Source organism: Muntiacus reevesi, chromosome 8, assembly GCF_963930625.1.
Source record: "Muntiacus reevesi chromosome 8, mMunRee1.1, whole genome shotgun sequence".
In the NCBI taxonomy this organism is placed as follows: domain Eukaryota; kingdom Metazoa; phylum Chordata; class Mammalia; order Artiodactyla; family Cervidae; genus Muntiacus; species Muntiacus reevesi.
The window spans coordinates 93,997,337-94,016,893 of NC_089256.1; the positions used below are offsets into that span (position 1 = coordinate 93,997,337).

The window sequence follows — 19,557 nt, forward strand, 5'->3', positions numbered from 1 at the left end:
GATGCCTGCCTGGAGAATCCCATGGACAGAGGAGCCTGATGGGCTACAGTTCCTGGGATCGCAAAGAGTCAGACACGACTGAGCAACTAATACGACAGACAGTCAATATCAAAGCTGGAAATGAACCCTGGAAATATCTCCAATATAGTCAAGGACATAGCAGCAGGAAGTAATTAACAGGAAAGAAAGCCAGAGAGCAAGCAACTCAGCACGGTCTGAAAACTGCTCTCAGAAGGATGCAGTCCGCACACAGTTTAGGGGGAAAGGGGAAAACAAGAGCAAGAAATGGATGGTGCTTCTCAGGGATTCTCAGTGGGCTGCGCTGGACAGCGTCCAGGGGCCTTCCCAGCACCTCGCTCCATGAACTGGGCCATCAGGGGGCACGCAGAGGGAGGCACATGGGCTAATCCACAGCAGACCGCCCCCGCAAGGCAGCAAAGCTGCCTGCCCGCAGGACGGCCCACTGTCTGTGGGAGGCAGACGCCTACACTGGCTCTGCCCGTTCCGAGGCGGCCCAGGGGCCTCTGCCGCCTCCCTGGATACCCGGCTCATGCCCACTGGGTTCCTGCCCACGCGGCCCATGGCCTTCTCCTGTCAACAGAAATGCCACTGGGGACAGTCCATACCCTGCATCTCACTGTGGTTCAGGCCTGGGCTCTTCCTCCATGAACCCACGGTGCCCGAGTGTTTCTTTAACTAAGTCACCGTTACCTCTGCGGCCAGGGGGAGGCCGTCTCTTCTCTAGGACGCCACATCCCACCCTAAGGTTGTGAAAAATCCTATTCACCGGAGGGTCCTTTCATAGGCACAGCGGTGTTGGTCTTAAGAGAGTTCTTGATAAGTCTGTTACAGGTGGAAACGGAGATCTGACAGGGCCCTAAATGTGCGGTGAACTGCGCTTTCTGCTCCGAGGTGAGGAAGCCCGTGGGTGCGGGTAAGCTGGGGGGATGGTGGGGTGGGCCAAGAGGTGAGCAGAACCGTGGAGGCTGCCCAGCGTGACGGACTCCCCCGACAGCTACTCAAATTCTAGCAACAAAACAAGCCATAAAACGCCCCATGTGAGGTGTTTCTTGGGAAAAAAATGACTGGGTCCAGGGTAGTGAGGGGCAGACCGGGAAGAGTTCACGAGGATTCGGGAGGTGACAGCAGAGACGCGCGCGAGGAAGATGCTGGGCGCACGGCCCAGGGTGCGGAGGCCTCCGGTGTCACAGTTCACACTGGAGTCAGCCCTGTTTCTGCACAGTCAGGAATCAGAACTTGTTTCTGAGCTGCTGAGGTGTTACTTCAACCTCACTGCCAGCGACCTGACAGATCTGTGGGAACGAACAGGAGTGGGAGAAAAACGAGTTTCAGAGCAAGGATGCTTTATGAGAAGAACAGGCCTGGTGAGTCACTGGAGGTTCTGCCCGGGGCCTTTTGAGGGTGGGGAGGAAGGCAGCTGCTGAGTGGGAATCATGGGGCTCAGAAAGGAGGAGGGAGGAAGTGAAGACAGACTCAGCAGTTGTGCAAAAGGCAGTCACCCTAAGGATGTTCCTGGAGATCACCCGAGGCTGCCCTGGGCCCCGCGAGAGGGGCGGCCTCATCAGGCCTAACCCTGACCACCACACATGAAGGTTTGTCAGTTAGAGTTTAGTAACTATGGTCTCGCTGCACAAACAGCACGGTATTTAATTACAAAACACAGCAGCCTGAACGGCCTGCTCCATGAGCTCTCATAATAAAACGTTCTGTTTGCAAAAGAGACGAGCGAAAGGTCTCAGTTTTTGCATCTGAAATTTCCATTTGTCTAGATACGGATTTCATGTAATTATGTTTGTACAATCACGTTCCCTGAGGAGTGTTTTTAAAAATCACTTTCTATCATTTTAACCAACTTACTCTTCAGCCATTTACAAAAAGTCCAAAATAACCAGGTGAAATGAAATAAGAGCGAGCACAGGTCACAAGGAAAGGGAAAATTACTTCTGCTTAAAAGAACAATTTAGCTGAAATGCAAATGTGGGGGAGAGGTGTTTCTTAGAGAAGAGAAACCCTGAGTATTTTTCTGGTGGTCTCTCTCTCCCTTACCAAAGGCCAAACAGGTATGACAGTCAGAATTTAGGTCGCTTTTTTAGTCAAAAGCAAAGTAGGCAGTGAACAAGAAGGGGACATGCTGATATCAGAAGATCAAGTTCAACTGACCTCGATTGAGTGCAAGGATAACCAGAAGAATCACTGACTCACTGCCCGATTTATCCACCAAATTTTACCAGCCAGGAAAAAAAAAAAAAAATCAGGTACATATCACAATTGTCTCTAAATTACTGAGAGCCATTCATTCTGACCCACTACTGGGGATTTGTCTCAGCTTGCACACATCTCTTAAAATAAGTGTTCTAATTTTAACTTGACAGAATCTCAAGAGTGACGTCCAGATCACAAGACATAGTTTGAACCCAAGCCAGCAATAATACTGCTTAGGTTAGCCGTTAAAATAATCCCTGTGACCTGGTGTTACCAAAAGATCAGATAGAATTTTCACGACCAGTTGAGAAGTGCAGCCGGGAAGGTGTGGACGAGACGGCAGGACTGGTCAGAGCGGAATGGGAAGTAACCCACGAGGGCGCACACAGAAGCATTTTCAATTCTCACGACGCTCTCTGCGTGCGGTGTTCACGCAGGTTCCAAGAAGAGATGTGCGGCACTGCCAGCCCAATCCTTCCCGAGGAGATGCGGCCGCCGTGCCACTCACCCTCGGACCATTTCAGTGACTCACGCCCTCTGGCCTGTGGCCCGTCACTCTCGTATCCCCTCAGGCTCCCTCTCACACACACACCCAAACCGATCCCCATCGTCGATCCGCCACCTCTCCTCTCTCACCAGAAACTCCCTCCTCTTACCCACTCGCAAGCTCGATCAAGAGTTATAAAGCCAAGTGCCCATGGGCTGGGCTGGTCATGCAGAGAGAAGAGCTGGTGAGGGGAGGTCAGGGGTTGAGAGCTTTTCCCATCACCAGAAGACAGCTGCTACCCAGCAACAGGCAAGTGCAGCCTCCAGGAACCCGCCCAATCTTTGCCTTTCAAGCCAAATTAAATAGCCCTCCCAACTGTGCCCTGGAAATGCCAACCACGTCAGCACTCAAACCCAGACTTTAACAAGCTCGACTTGGGACTTCCCTGGTGGGTCAGTGGCTAAGAACCCACCTGTCAATGCAGGGCACAGAGGCTCCACACCTGGCCCGGGAAGACCCCACGTGCTGCGGGGCGACCGGACCCAAGCGGTGCAGCTACTGAGGCGGGTGCGCCCTGGGGCCCGCGCTCCACGAGGAGAGGAGCCGCTGCAACGAGAGGCCCGCACCCCGCGATGAAGAGCAGCTCCCGCCCTCTGAGCCTAGAGAAAGGCCACACGCAGCAACGAAGACCCAGCGCAGCCACAGACAGACAAACATTAAAAGAAAATAACCTCGCCTCGGACCCGGTCACTCCGCCACCAGCCTGGCCGGCTTCTCCTCACAAAGCAGCGGGAAGGGCCCACGAGGTGAGGTCACTAGGGGGACACTCCTGGGGGTAGCGCGTCCCTCTCAGCCTCCTCTGGTCGACTGCTCCTTCACTCACTAGATCAAAAAATACCGCCGCCTGCCTGCCTCTGTGCCACGCAGCCACCCTGCCCTGGGCTGAAGCCACGCTCCCCACACGTGCGCTCAGACACTCCTCACCTACTCCAGGGCATCACCCGGCAAGGCTCCCTCCAGGTCTTCAGCCGTCTCCCCCTCCTGGATCATTTCCATCGACACGCAAACATGCTGCACCTGCTTCCATCCAGAACCACCACCACCACCGGCTCTCGCTCCAACATCCCCATCCAGCTGGGAGCCCCTCTCCCTTCTCTCTTCAATTAAATGCGTCAGAAGGGCTGCACGTCTCCCTTCCTTGGACCTGCTGGATAAGCTTTCCTGCTCCAGCAGCTGTGTCCCTGCCAAAGTCGCCGGGGACCCCGCGTCTGGGCCCGGGACCGCTTCGCAGCGGTCGCCTACCTGGCTCACCACAGCGCCTGGCCCGGATGGCCCGCTGCCCCTCCCGGGGTCCTGCGTGGCTTGTGCAAAGCCTGGGTGTGCAGGGGCTCTCCTCCTGCCTTGTGGGCGTGGTCGCTGGGTCCTCTGGCCGCACATTTTCCTGCCCCAGGGCTCGGTCTGCGGACTCTTCCGTATCACAGCCACTCTCTTGCTGATATCATCTTGTCTCCCAGCTATAAATATCACTGACATGCTGACACTCCTGGGGCAACATCTCACCCGACCTCTCCCCTGAGCTCCCCACGCCTGCACCGACTCGCCCCTTCCACATTGTCACTAGGATGTTTAATATTTGCCTCAAAACTTCACACACCGCATACGTCTCTGGTCGGTCCCTGCTCCTAAGAACCGGCTCACAGTCTCCTCCACCTTGGGAAGGGGCAGCTCCTCCGTTCCGGCTGCTTGGGTCCCACACTGGTAACAGTATCTCTGACATTCTTCTTCACATCCTGCAAAAGATCTGACCTGTTTTTTAAGGACCTGGAAATTTGCATTTCATGTGAGATTCCCTAATTTTAAGCATTAATAACTGAGAAAATTTGAAAAGAAAATTACGTTAGGAAGACCAAACATATCTGTGGGACAAATACAGCCTCCAGCCCACCGGCTTGAGACCTCCGAGGAGCCTGAATCTTCCCCTCAGTCCCCACGCCCTTCCTCTCCCACGAGCTCCCTCTCCTGTGACATGGAGTTTCTCAGTCAGGGTCCTGCCCGCGAGACATCACTCCTCGGACCCTCTGTGCCTCCTGTCAGAGCAGCCTCTGAAGGCCTCAACGCGACTGGCGTGGAAGCGTCCTGCTTTGTGATGAGTACCCGGGTCGCAGAATGGGCCGGAGCAGTAAGATCTGAGGACAGACCATCGGACAGGCGCGTAGGGGTGAAGTCAGAAGCACCCTGTGGCTGTGCTGAGACGTGGGGCACCGGGGCCCGGCAGGCACCGACACCCAGAAAGGAGGAGGATGATCTCCGTGGGACCACAGACATGATTCCGCGGCTCAGACCATGCTGACCACACTGTGGGATGCACGGGAAGCTCTGCCTGGGGCCCGGCAGGCACCGACACCCAGAAAGGAGGAGGATGATCTCCGTGGGACCACAGACACGATTCCACGACTCAGACCATGCTGATCACACCGTGGGATGCACGGGAAGCTCTGCCTGGGCCCGGCAGGCACCGACACCCAGAAAGAAGAAGGAAGGTGTCCATGAGACCACACACGCAATTCCACGACTCAGACCATGCTGACCACACTGTGGGATGCATGGGAAGCTCTGCCTGGGGCCCGGCAGGCACTGACACCCAGAAAGGAGGAGGATGATCTCCGTGGGACCACAGACATGATTCCACGACTCAGACCATGCTGATCACACCGTGGGATGCACGGGAAGCTCTGCCTGGGCCCGGCAGGCACCGACACCCAGAAAGGAGGAGGATGGTGTCCATGGGACCACAGACACGATTCTGTGACTCAGACCACGCTGATCACACCATGGGATGCACGGGAAGCTCTGCCTGGAGCCCAGCAGGCACCGACACCCAGAAAGGAGGAGGATGGTGTCCATGGGACCACAGACACGATTCCGCGACTCAGACCACGCTGATCACACCATGGGATGCACGGGAAGCTCTGCCTGGAGCCCAGCAGGCACCGACACCCAGAAAGGAGGAGGATGGTGTCCATGGGACCACAGACACGATTCTGTGACTCAGACCACGCTGATCACACCATGGGATGCACGGGAAGCTCTGCCTGGAGCCCAGCAGGCACCCGACACGCAGAAAGGAGAAGGATGACATCCATGGGACCACAGACACGATTCCGCGACTCAGACCACGCTGATCACACCATGGGATGCACGGGAAGCTCTGCCTGGAGCCCAGCAGGCACCGACACCCAGAAAGGAGGAGGATGACATCCATGGGACCACACACGCAATTCCGTGACTCAGACCACGCTGACCACCACATGGGATGTATGGGAAGCTCTGCATGTTTAAGCATTTGCCAGGTTGATTAGATTACAGCGCCCTCATTCATTTTTCTGGCCCTCTGTGAGCAGAAGGCAGGCACCCTCCATATGCTCCACGCTGGATCATCAGTAAGAAGACAACAATTGGATGAAAAAATAAGAGCCATACCAACTACAGCTCCTCAGGGTTTTAGGTGAAGATGGAGGAGTATGGAAAGAAATGAACACAGATGATCTATATCTCCAATGACAACAGTCCCAGGCAGAACTGGAGCCAGGGGTCTCTTAGGGATCAAACAAAAATAACCACATCAGAAATATGCGTACACAACCAAAATGAGGGCACCAAAGGTTCAATTTCACTTTCAGAAAATACTGCCTTTAAAGAGGCTTGGAAAGGTTTTAGTGAATAAGCTACATTTCTGGGAAAGAAGTAATGGATATGAACATCCTCCGAAACATTTAAAGCAGCAAACAAGTGGAAAGGCATATTTTGGGTCTGTAGATCTAGTTTCTGAGATTAGATCACTAGGCCAGGCCTTAGATCATATTTAAACTCAAGTAAATGGGTAAGTCCTTAAAATATTTATTTGGAAATTATTTGGCAAATCAAGTGTTTTAGTCAATCAATTTGACCAATTAATATGTATGGCAGTTTGAAGCAATACCATAGAATTCTTTATCTTTGCTCTAGGCCAATTTTATATAGTACAATATAACATAAACAGTTTTTAGTCAGTGGATTTAATAGAAAGCAAAAATGGAACTAAATGGCTGATTTTAAAAAGACTAATGAGATTTCGCCCAGCATTATGTACAAGCCAAATTCTATGCTATATGGATAAAACAGGCCCTCCAGATGGAGAAAACATAAAGAAACGAATATTAACTAGGAGCCTGCTATTTCCCAAACATTATGGGAGGCACTTTCAGAAATATCATTTCATTCAGACATACATTTATGAGACTGTTTTTCAACACATATATTACAAATTAATTGAAAAGTTCTAAGCCAAGCATTTTGGTTCTCAAGTTATGCAGTATTAAGCAGGATCTTCTGCTACAGAAAATATTATTAATTTGGTTTTTCAGAAGCTATGTTTGGGAATCCATTCGAAGTGGTAAAACTAGTACACGTGTTTCCTCTGTGCTCTGTGCCGTCCAAACAGGTTGCAGGGAAAGGCCTTAGATACGCTGCCTCTGTGGCTCAAGTTCATGTTAATTTTGATTCACGTCAGGCCATTCTTTTGCGGAAACTTCATGTGAGAGCAAAGGCTACGGTGCTCTAAGATATCCAAGGTGGAGAGATTCTGGGGCATCCAAATTCTGTCCTGGCATTCTCGAGGCACACAGTTGCTAGGAGCGGGCGAGCCAGATTCTCGACGTCTTCCATGAAGCCTCTAAACCACTCCTTAGTTCCATTCCACCGGCCACCACCTGTGCTGTGCTGGGGGAGGCTGGCACACCGCAGGGCCACTCGGTCCTGGAGGCCAGCAAGGTCATCCTGAGCCCAGCAGGGGGGCCTGGAATTCACGCGGAGTTCCCAGCTCTGCACAGGGTTCTCGGTCAGGCAGCGACCGCAGCCAAGAGCTCATGACTGGCTGTGGAGTTGTTTACTCGCTAAGTTGTATCAGGCTCTCTGCAACCCCACGGACTCAGAGCCCCCCAGGCTCCTCCAGGTAAGAACACCGGAGTGGGCTGCCATCTCCTTCTCCAGGGCGTCTTCCCGACTCAGGGATCAAACCCGCATCTCCTGCACGGGCAGGCGGATTCCTTACCACTGAGCCACCTGGGAAGCTTCCAAGATTTGGGCCACAATTTTATATTAACTTAAAACAAAAAAAGAAAATGTAACTGCCTGCCTTTTTAGCCCTTCCCAGTTGTAACAAAAACATAAGGAAAAATGTCTCTGGAGACGGATATCTGCAAAACAAAACAAAACAATTTTCTGGCAAAGGGAAGGGAAAATGAGTTCTGTGATCTGGTTTCCGTATCCCTAAATAACTAGCAGTGGGGAGAGGCAAGGCAGCTCTCTGAGAAGCCTTATTACCAGACTGTGGGGCCAACCCCCCCGCCCAGGGAGAGCAGCTTGGAGGCAGTGTTAACTCCCCACAGGTCACACACCAGCTGACTCAAGCTGGTGCCGGGGCTGCTCCTAGCCTCCCAGTGCGCCATCTACACTACAGTTATGGCCACACACCAAGCAGATGTCCAAAATTAGCACTCATCTCTAGAGTCAGGAAGAAGAAACCATCCTAACTGTTCTGGTAATTTAGACCCCAAACCGTTGCGCTGGGAAATTCGTTTAGAGGATATGAAACCACTGGGATTCTGAGAGAGGCAGCCAAGATTCCAGCAAGTAAGTCTATCTTCTCCCCAAATAACTTAACTCGGGTCCACCTGCTTCTTGTTCTTTGTCAAAATAAAATGAATGCAAGCAGTGTCTGTGCAAACCAGGCTTATCACTAAAGGGACAGTAAGTTCAACGTTGGTAGGAAAATGAAAATCAGACGGAATCTCAATGAACCATAGTGGAAGTAAGGCCATGTTACATGAAAAATATGAGTCTTTAATCTCTGTATCAACACGGTTTGGGAACAGAGTTCAATAGGGAGGATGTCAAATTCATGTTTCCCCAGTACAGTCATCTCAGCATACAAGCTCGATGAGCAGATCTGAGTGGAAAGGGGCACAGAATTGCTCACACCACTAATGATTCTTTCTCTTTTGCATGCTCACCTTAGCTTGCTCAGCTGAAGCTAGTCAATTAAATGAAGCAACTGCCCTTTTATAGAGCAATTCAGTTCTAGACGGCTTTCAGACTGTGGTGCTGGAGAAGACTCTTTGAGAGTCCCTTGGACAGCAAGATCAGACCAGTCACTCCTAAAGAAAATCAACCCCGAATACTCACTGGAAGGACTGATGCTGAAGCTGAAGCTCTAATACTCTGGCCACCTGATTTGAACAGCCAGCTCACTGGAAGACTCTAATGCTGGGAAAGGTAGGAGGCAGGAGGAGAAGGGGACGACAGAGGATGAGATGGTTGGATGGCATTATGGGCTCAGTGGACATGCGTTTCAGCAAACTCTGAGAGACAGTGAAGGACCGGGAAGCCCAGTGTGCTGCAATCCGTGGGGCTGCAAAGAGTCGGACATGAGTCAGTGCGGGAACGGCAGCAAAGGGACCACGGTTTGTAGGAACGCTGCGAGTTATGCGGCAATAAGGGTTATGAAGAACCAGGCAATATGAGAGAAAGTATTATCCTTGGTGAAGTAAGTCAGACAATAACAAATATTCTATGTTATCACTCATATACAGGGTCTAAAAAATAACAATACAAATGAATTTATATCCAAAACAGAAAGACACTCCCAGACATAGAAAACAAGCTTATGGTCACCAAAGGGGAAAAGGGAGGGGAAGGAACAAGTTAGGAATTTAGAATTAATGGATACAAACTGCTATCCATCAAAAAGACCAACAAGGATATAGTGTAAAGCATAGGCAATTATACTCAATATCTTGTAATAACCTTTACTGGAATATAATCTGAAAGAAATAATCACTTTGCTGTATATCTGAAACTAAAAGCAAAACTAGAGAAAATCAAGTCCACGCTTCCAAGCAAGACAGGCCTGTACCTCACAAGGTCAAGGACTAGAGGCCAAGATCACGGATCTCCTGTTCCATCCCTTGACAGTGAATTGTGTCCTGTTTGCTTCCCTCAGACCACAGTTGGTATGTCTGAGAGGCTGTCTGTTTTGTTCTAGAAAGGAAGAGACTGCAGTATGTCAGAGACACCGTCCAAGAGAACAGTTAGGGAGGAAAGAACACAAGATACTTGTAATCTTTATCTGGGTAAGGCGGACAGAGTCTGCCCAGAAAAGAACACAAAAGGAAACATTTCTGCCTCAAAAAGCCAGGCATGCTCATCCCCGCGCTCATCCCCGCGGGGCAAGATATCTGGAGGGGACTTCCGATAATGAAACACAAGGAGAGAAAGACCCTTTGTTTTCTGCTCACTCAGGAATGCCCAGGCGGGGCTCAGAGATCATGGGACTTGCCCAACTCAGCAGAGAGTGTCTGTCACTGCTCACGGCTGTGTCTCAGGATCAACCTGACAGCTTGGCCTCCGCTCAAGAAGCCTGAATCATCTTCTTGGTTGCACATGAATGAGTCAAAGGCTAGAGGACAAGCCCTGTTAGCTGGGCTGTATTAGCTGCTGGATGAGAAACACACAAGGAACAGCGTGAAATGAGCACTTTACGTGTATGAACTGCTTTAGCCCTACAGCCTGACGAGGGAGGTTATGAATTCCCTCTTCATTTTACATATGGGGGACTGAAGCCAAGAGCCTCCCCCACACTGCAGGGAAATGCAGAATGAGGAACCACACGCTGCTCCTCAGGCTGAGAGATCGCCTGCATTGCTAGACCCCCTCCCAGACACAGAGGATCCATCGCCTGCTATTACTAAATGCTAAGGGAGGCCGAAGAATTGATGCTCTTGAACTGTGGTGTTGGAGAAGACTCTTGAGAGCCCCTTGGATTGCAAGGAGATCCAACCAGTCCATCCTAAAGGAAATCAGTCCTGAATATTCATTGGAAGGACTGATGCTGAAGCTGAAACTCCAATACTTTGGCCACCTGATGTGAAGAGCTGACTCACTGGAAAAGACCCTGATGCTGGGAGGGATTGGGGGCAGGAGGAGAAGGGGACGACAGAGGATGAGATGGCTGCATGGAATCACCAGCTCAATGGACATGAGTTTGGGTAAACTCCGGGAGTTGGTGACGGACAGGGAGGCCTGGCGTGCTGCAGTCCACGGGGTCGCAGAGAGCCAGACACGACTTGGTGACTGAACCACAACAAAGGGAGGCAGCCTCTCAGCTCTTCACGTGACTGCCTCCCTTAGGTAGGGTCAGTGGCCCAGTCGTGTCTGACTCTGTGCGAGCCCATGGCCTGTGCAGCCTTCCATGCTCCTCTCTCCACGGGACTTCCCAGGCAAAGAATACTGCAATGGGTTGCCATTTCCCTCTCCAGGGAATCCTCCCAACCCAGGGATCAAACCCTGGCCTCCTGCGTTGCAGGCAGACTCTTTACTGACGGAGCCACCCCCCTGAGTGTTCACAGTAGCCTCTGGAGGACACCGAGGATGTGTGTTCAATAACAAGCCCGACTTCTCCTAAGCTGCGGGTTCAGTAACTAGCAACCATCCAGGAAGTGGCTTCTCCAGGATGTGAAGTGAGGGAGGCCGGCTCCACAGGCCCTGCCCTTGACCACGACACCACACCTCTTACGCCATCCCCACCAGCACCACGGAGAGGGTTGTTCACAGCCTCATTTTAGAGAGCTGAGGCTCAACAGCTTGTACAAGGCAGAAGTGTTCCTGACCACGACAGAGAGGTGATTCACCAGAGGGCCTGGCATCCCAGGAACCAATGGGAACCTTCTCCCACAGGCAGCTAAAGGCCCTCTGGGTTCCCCCAAACGTAAAGCGATGGATACCAGCAAGGCCCCTCCCCATCAGAGCCAAGTTTCTTAGGAGAGAAAGGGCTTTCCTCAGAGTCTCCATCTGTTTTGGCCCCAAGAATGACACTGAGGCACCCCCCTCCCCGAGTCGGAACCCCGCCCCCTGCCCTCAGCATCCCACCCCAAGGTAAACCCTCAGCACTTACGCTTTAAATGCGGGGAGGTAGGAGTATATAGAAATGCTGCTGAGGTTATAAATAAATGGCAGGTGTTTTCTGATATCTGTTGTTGCCCAGTTGCTGAAAAACGTGTTCAGTAAACCCTGGTCCCCACCTGAAAGAAACAAACAAATTACAGTCACGGACATCAAGGACAGGTCAATAATTTTACAGGAATATATAACTGAGCCTTTACAAAGAGGTCCTAATTCTATTTTTTTTTTTTTTTCTGGCCGTGCCTCAAGGCTGGTGGGATTTTAGTTCCCGGACTAGGGGTTGAAGCCAGGCCCTCGGAAGTGAGAGCCCAGAGTCTTAACCCCTGAACTGCCAGGAAATTCCCACTAATTCCATTTTAAAAATAATAAATTCTATGTCAGACTCCCGGAGGACATTTTAGAGGGTAGCCATCTCCCTGAGTTAATTCATTAACTGAGCAAATACTGACTGCGAAGCTGCTATGTGCCAGACCACCAGCCCCGGCACTCGAGAATCAGCTGTGAGCAGAGACAGGGCCATCATCGAGGACAGTCTGGGGAGGCTGGGAGGCCCCACTGTCAGCAAACCCAGAATCCACACCACCACGGCAAACGGGGACGAGGGCAGTGAGGGAAGGCTCTGAGCGCCCCGAGGCGAGCCGTGGTCTGGCAGGCGGGGGCAGGCCTCCACGCGGGGCTGTGTGTAAGCCAGACCCGCCTGCACACGCAGGGTGTCCGAGGGCGGCACAGGCGGGCGGACGGCTGCAGCCGGGGAGAAGGTGGGCAGCGGGTGCTCCGGGCAGAAGACAGGCCGGCAAAACACGCTGCTACGGAAAGACGGCCCGGAAGGCGGCCTGCAGGGCAGGGCGGGGCTCACCTGCCGCCAGGAGGGTCTCCAGAAGGCAGGCAGCAACTAGACCACCCCAGGCTGGGATTTCGGACGGTTCTTGGTCAAAGATTTTAGGCTTTAGGTTAAAGGGTTTCCCTGGGGGCTCAGTGGTTAAGAAAAAAAAAAATCCACCTGCCAATGCTGGGGACAAGGGCGTGAACCCCGATCCAGGAAGATCCCACGTGCTGGGAAGCAACTACGCTCGTGCACCCCAACTGCGAAGCCTGTGCTCTAGAACTGGGGGGCCACGACTGCTGAAGTCTGCACACCCTGGGGCCCACGCCCCTGCAACGAGAGAAGCCCCCACAGGAAGAAGCCCGCACGCTACGGACTGGAGAGCAGCCCCCACGGCAACAAGGACCCGGCGCAGCCGAAACTAACAAATGAACACGTAAATGAAATACTTCGAAAGGTCAGAGAGCAAATTTTTTTTTTTAAAGGAAAGAGAAATGGTACAGAAAAAGAAGTCAAAAGCAAAAGAGAGCAAACTGGGATGGCAGAAAGCTTCTGCAGCCCCCAGCATGGCTGGAAGGCTGACGGACAGCAGGCCACGTCCCACTGGTGCCGCCTCCGGCCACCAATCACACCTCCCAGCAGGTCAGTCCTCACTGGGTTAAGTCAACAGCAGCCACAAACGCTTAGCGCAATGACTGCTCAGACCCTGGGGCTTCCTGGACCTCACACTTTGCTCAGGTAGTAAGGACCATGCCGTTCACTTAAAAGAAATAAAACAACGAAAATCTCAACAGCTAAGAACAAGACCTAAATCACAAACACACAAGTAACTAAAAAGTCACTAAGCCACTTCAAAACACATCAACCAGAGGCCATGTGCTTCTCACCTGCCCAGAACCAGGGTCTCCCGTGAATCAGAACAGCAGCTCAGGCGTGCGGGTGTTCCCAGGTGTGTGTGTGTACTCGGGAGGGAGGGAGGGTGACGCCAAGGAGAAGCCTGCTCTTTCAAAGTGCAAGGCTGGTAAACGCGTGGCTACTTTCCTCCCCGGCTCGCTCTGCACTTAGACCTAGTTTCCTCTCCAAACATACTGTCATTATTATTTGATTTTTTTTTGGTTCTGAAAAAGACTTTAAAGATCTGGAGATGCATTTAACATTCAGAGCTAAGTAGCAAGGTCAGGGCACTAGGCTTAAAGTCCAAATGTACCTCACCTAGCCTCTGTGTGTCCCATCCTTCCCAAATGCCTTTGATGAACTCTATGGATCAAAGGCATCATTCAGCAACTGCCTGGAGTGACCTCACATGGAGTCATCTCTCTGTTTCAGAAAGTTCTGAGAGGCCCCCATTACTTAAGGGACAAGAAGCTCAACAGAGAAGCGAGGCTGGTAGACTGCATCAATGCATCAGTTCCTGTTGCAGAATTACAATTATACAAGATGTTACCACTGGGGGAAACGGTGAATGAAGTGTATATGGGGTCTCTCTATACATTTTTTTAAACTGCATGTAAATCTACAGTTCAAAATTTTTTTTAAAGTTCAAAGATTAATGTGGCTAAAAAGCAAAATTCCATCAAGAATTTTTGTTATTAGATTCTAGATTCCACAAGGACAGAGAATATGGCTCTTTCTGCTTATCACTGTAATTCTAGCAGCTAGCAGAATGCCTCACACAGGGTAAGTTATTTGTAGAATGAACAAAAGAACCATGAAGACGGACATTAACAGCAGAAAAGTTGAAACAACTTGAATATTCCATCACAGAAGAGTGGTTAGTATACTGTGATACTCACCACTCCCAACATTATTCAGCCATTAAAACCAGTGGTTATAAAGACCATCAATATACTGTGTAATATAAAAATATACAATGACACACATTATAACTAAGAACATACGTGTGTGTGCGTGTGTGTGCGTGTGTGTGTGTGCGTGTGTGTGTGTGTGTGTGTGTGTGTGTGTGTGTGTGTGTGCACGCGCACGCTCAGTCGTGTCTGACTCTCTGTGACCCCATGGACTGTAGCCCGCCAGGCTCCTCCGTCCATGGAATTCTCCAGGCAAGAATACTGGAATGAGTTGCCACTTTCTTCTCCGGGGGATTTTTCCCAACCCAGGGATCGAGCTCTCATCTCCTGGGTCTCCTGTACTGGCAGGCAGATCCTTTACCACTGAGGAAGCCTGAAGAACATACACATTCCTACCAGAAGAAAATAAATCCAATAACAGTAGCAGTGTGAGGGGACTAATGTTACTGATGTTCCCTCACTCCAACTTTTCATTAATATTGTTACATTATTTTTGTAATTCTAGCATATTAATACTACAACTGGGGAAAGAATGAGAATTGTGCCAAGACCTTTTCTTTCCATTTTTCACTTATTTTCAATATGAAATATATTATCAAAACAAATATATATGTGTAGGTTATAAAGCATACAATAACACTAAATATACCCAATATCCAACTGAAAAACTCACACATTATCAACACAGTTTAAGTTCTCTGTGGGGGGTTCCCTTACCCAATTTCACTGCCCCTGACCCCAGAAGGAGCTATTTTATCATGAAATTTGTTTGTAATTATCTTGATTTCCTCTATCACATATGTGTGTGTCTCCACACAATATATATTTTCACTTGCTTGTGAACTTTATAAACTAGGCATCACGCTACATATCTTTTCCTACTACTTGTTTTTTCCTGCCACATTTAAAGACTTAAAATTAAGCAATTCCACTTAACATGACTACTGACTGACATTGTAACAGAGAAGAAATCCGATTCCATGAAGGTCAGAAGGGTAAGCATAAAGCAGAAGTCCCCAGTCGGACAGGGTGAGCCTGGGAAACAGGAGTCAAGAGTTTTGCTGATCCCTCAGAGCCCCTGGCCAGCTGCCTCCAGCCACCAAAGGCTGCTTCCGTTCACTCCCAGGTGCCCTCCCGATACCGTCAGCCCTCAGTTGTGTGCCGACGGCAGGGCTGAGAAGCACCGCTAGAACAGGAAACCAGCAAGAAGTGGAGAGGCAGGGCAGCAGACGTCTGAATCAATGGTGCTCATTCAACTGTCAGTCCTCAAACCTCAACAAGGACCCTCCCTCTCAGGGCGCCGAACATACAGACCATGCAACTTCCACAGCCACTGACTTCAGTATGTGACTATGAAGGGTGACCCTTTAGCCAAAAGTCGTGGATTAGAAATAGAATTAAATACCACCGAGAAGTCTATGGCTTCTTACATAATTTTTAGCCATCTAACCATCTTCTTCCAAATATACAACTGCAGATCTCAAGATCATGCAAAACTATGTTTTAGTTTCACTAGAAAAGTCTGTGTTTGGTGCTATCAATCTCCCTTCATTAGAAGTCCCTAAACTCGAGCTCACTTTAAAGCAGAACGCAGATCTAAACAGGCCTGTGCTACAAGACACATGAGGGTGTAACGAAAGCCACTGAACTTTCTAATGAAAACCCCACAACTTCTGTCCACGCAGTCTAGTCAGGCGTCCGAGGCAACTTTATTTATTTAGACAGGTTAAGACACTGTTCATCTCAATCAGCTCAGAACCAACGAGCATGATGGGCAGACACGCCAGCAGCTGTGATCCAGCAGGCGTGGGTGTGGAGGCACAGGTGAGAGGCAGAGAAAGGAAATGGAACGAGGCGCACGGCACCTGTTCTGCAACAAAAGCAAACAGCAGAATTCTGTATCTTCCTTCCCCCAGGCTGGCCAAGGGCTCCTGATAACGTTACAACCACTCAGGGTTTCCAGGTCTTTAGAGCAGAGTCACGAACCTGATAAACATGAACATATTACCGCGCTTAGCAGAACCTACGTCCCTTGTTTTATGAGACAGAAACGGAACTGAGTCCTGCTTTGTTTTTTAACGTGTGCACTATTCAACGCTTAAGTATTTCATGCGCTTTCCCATAGCTTGTTGGTAGCCGGTTTGCCTACTGTGAAGAGCAGAGCATGGGTGGGGGATGCATTTTGGTTTAAACGTGAACCTGAATTTCTTAGCCCCAAGGAAATGTCCCCCTAGAACCATGTCACTCAACACAAGGATTCAGAAGCAGGGGCATCACCTGAGAGTTTGACAGAACCGTGGATGAGTAAGTCCCTATCCCACCAGACCCACAGAATCAGAACGCTCAGATCCTTTGTTTGCATATTAAAATCTGAGAAACACTGGTCTAGGGTCTTTCAGAGAATGACCCTTTTATTTTATTATATTAGAGAATGTACTCTCAGAAATGTCATTTCTATAGAAAATGTCTGAGGTTACATAAATTACATATAGGTACTATGATGACTAAAATAGGCTCCAGCTTTCAAATGGTTCTCAACCTAATCAGGGAGTAGAAGAGCATAAATCAAGCAAACAATTTAAAGCAAAATATGCTTGATATTATAGGAGAGGGATGGGCTTCCCCAGTGGCTCAGTGGTAAAGAATCCACATGAGATGCAGGTTTGATCCCTGGGTCAGGAAGAGTCCCTGGAGAAGGAAATGGCAACCCACTCCAGTATTCGTGCCTGGAAAATCTCATGGACAGAGGAGCCTGGCAGGCAACAGTTTATGTGGTCACCAAGAGACGGACACGACTTAGTGACTGAACAACATAGACAAACGCTGAAATGAAAATGTGACTCGCTCCTTAACACGGAATTCCTGTAACATGCATGGCAGGTGTTCTCACTCTTGCCTACAGAGAGCATGCCAAGGACACTAAGCTACTGTCTGCGAATGTTCCAGCTCTTGGGGATATTTCCATCAGGTTTACTAAGGATCATCGGATTAACCCAGGTGGTTCATGGGAATCCAGGTACTTTGACCCTGGTCTTAGCATCACTGCATCTCACTGGCCTCAATCCATTTAAACCAAGAACGACTGATTTATTTTACCATTTCATGTTTGGCTTTTATTTCTCACTTTAAAAAATATTTTTAATAATCAAGCTATTAAATAGTTATATAGATGCAAGGGGACACTTATTTGTGGTTTAAATTTCACTTTCTCAATTTAAGGCAGATCCTAAGTCTCGATTCTTTTAGCACTCTGAATTTATCAGATTCATGACTACATAATTAACTGTAATTATGTGTTAAATGTAATGTCTCATAAAATATACAATATACAGGTAGGGATAAAAATAAAACTGTATTATTTACTTATCTATTCCTAGCCCTTAAACTTAGTATCTTCCCGAGATGAGGAGCTCAAATGATTTTTTTTCAATACTATAGGAATGGATTATAGAAATGAAGACAGGATTAATCATTTGCAAAAATACTTCTAGACCCACAAAACAATTCGAGGCTATCAACTGTGCTGCCGATTAAAAAAGACAAAGTAATACTTAGAGACACAGAAAACAAACTGCGGTTGTCAGTGGGGAGACGGAAGTGGGGACAAGATGGGCTCGGGGGGTTAAGAGGTACCGACTACTATGTACAAAATAAGCTACATGGATAGACTGTCCGGCACGAGGAATATGGCCAATATTTTATAATAACTATGAGAGGAGTGTAACCTTTAAAAACGGTGAGTCACTATGCTGTACACCTGAAACTTACATATATTATAAATCAACCATATCTCATTAATCAAATAAAACACATCCACTATTTTAACAATAAAAAGACAAAATATTTCTAGACATTATGGTTTAGAGGGGAGAAACAGTAGCCGCAGAGATAGAAGGCTTAAGTGTCCTCATCTCTAAAATGAGGAATATATCAACTGATTTCTCTAGTCAGGGCAATGAATTTTAAGTCATTAATCTGTAATAAAGCCAGTATAATATTTTCCTCCACCCTGTACCATTCCCAGGATATATTTTCTTTATTTTATTTTATACTTATTTTTATTTTTTTTTAATTAGTTGGAGGCTAATTACTTCACAACATTTCAGTGGGTTTTGTCATACATTGACATGAATCAGCCATAGAGTTACACGCATTCCCCATCCCGACCCCCCCTCCCACCTCCCTCTCCACCCGACTCCTCTGGGTCCTCCCAGTGCACCAGGCCCGAGCACTTGTCTCATGCCTCCCACCTGGGCTGGTGATCTGTTTCACCAAAGATAATATACATGCTGTTCTTTCGAAACATCCCACCCTCACCTTCTCCCACAGAGTTCAAAAGTCTGTTCTGTACTTCTGCGTCTCTTCTTCTGCCCTGCATATAGGGCCATCGTTACCATCTTTCTAAATTCCATATATATGTGTTAGTATGCTGTAATGATCTTTATCTTTCTGGCTTACTTCACTCTGTATAATGGGCTCCAGTTTCATCCATCTCATTAGAACTGATTCAAATGGATTCTTTTTAATGGCTGAGTAATATTCCATGGTGTATATGTACCACAGCTTTCTTATCCATTTGTCTGCTGATGGGCATCTAGGTTGCTTCCATGTCCTGGCTATTACAAACAGTGCTGCGATGAACATTGGGGTGCACGTGTCTCTTTCAGATCTGGTTTCCTCGGTGTGTATGCCCAGAAGTGGGATTGCTGGGTCATATGGCAGTTCTGTTTCCAGTTTTTTAAGAAATCTCCACACTGTTTTCCATAGTGGCTGTACTAGTTTGCATTCCCACCAACAGTGTAAGAGGGTTCCCTTTTCTCCACACCCTCTCCAGCATTTATTGCTTGTAGACTTTTGGATAGCAGCCATCCTGACTGGCGTGTAATGGTACCTCATTGTGGTTTTGATTTGCATTTCTCTGATAGTGAGTGATGTTGAGCATCTTTTCATGTGTTTGTTAGCCATCTGTATGTCTTCTTTGGTGAAATGTCTGTTAAGTTCTTTGGCCCATTTTTTGATTGGGTCATTTATTTTTCTGGAATTGAGCTTCAGGAGTTGCTTGTATATTTCTGAGATTAATCCTTTGTCTGTTGCTTCATTTGCTATTATTTTCTCCCAATCTGAGGGCTGTCTTTTCACCTTGCTGATAGTTTCCTTTGTAGTGCAGAAGCTTTTAAGTTTCATTAGGTCCCATTTGTTTATTTTTGCTTTTATTTCCAATA

At 48.8% G+C, this 19,557-nt stretch overlaps 1 protein-coding gene across 2 annotated transcripts in view; it reads right to left on the reverse strand.

Annotated features, from left to right (window-relative positions):
* The window catches only part of GYG1 (glycogenin 1), a 46,047-nt gene that overhangs the window by 15,046 nt on the left and 11,444 nt on the right, over window positions 1–19,557 (reverse strand). For both annotated transcript variants that reach the window (XM_065942767.1, XM_065942768.1), the window contains exon 5: window positions 11,700–11,826. In XM_065942767.1, coding sequence (XP_065798839.1) covers window positions 11,700–11,826 — 127 coding nt within the window. The remainder of the gene's footprint in view (window positions 1–11,699; window positions 11,827–19,557) is intronic.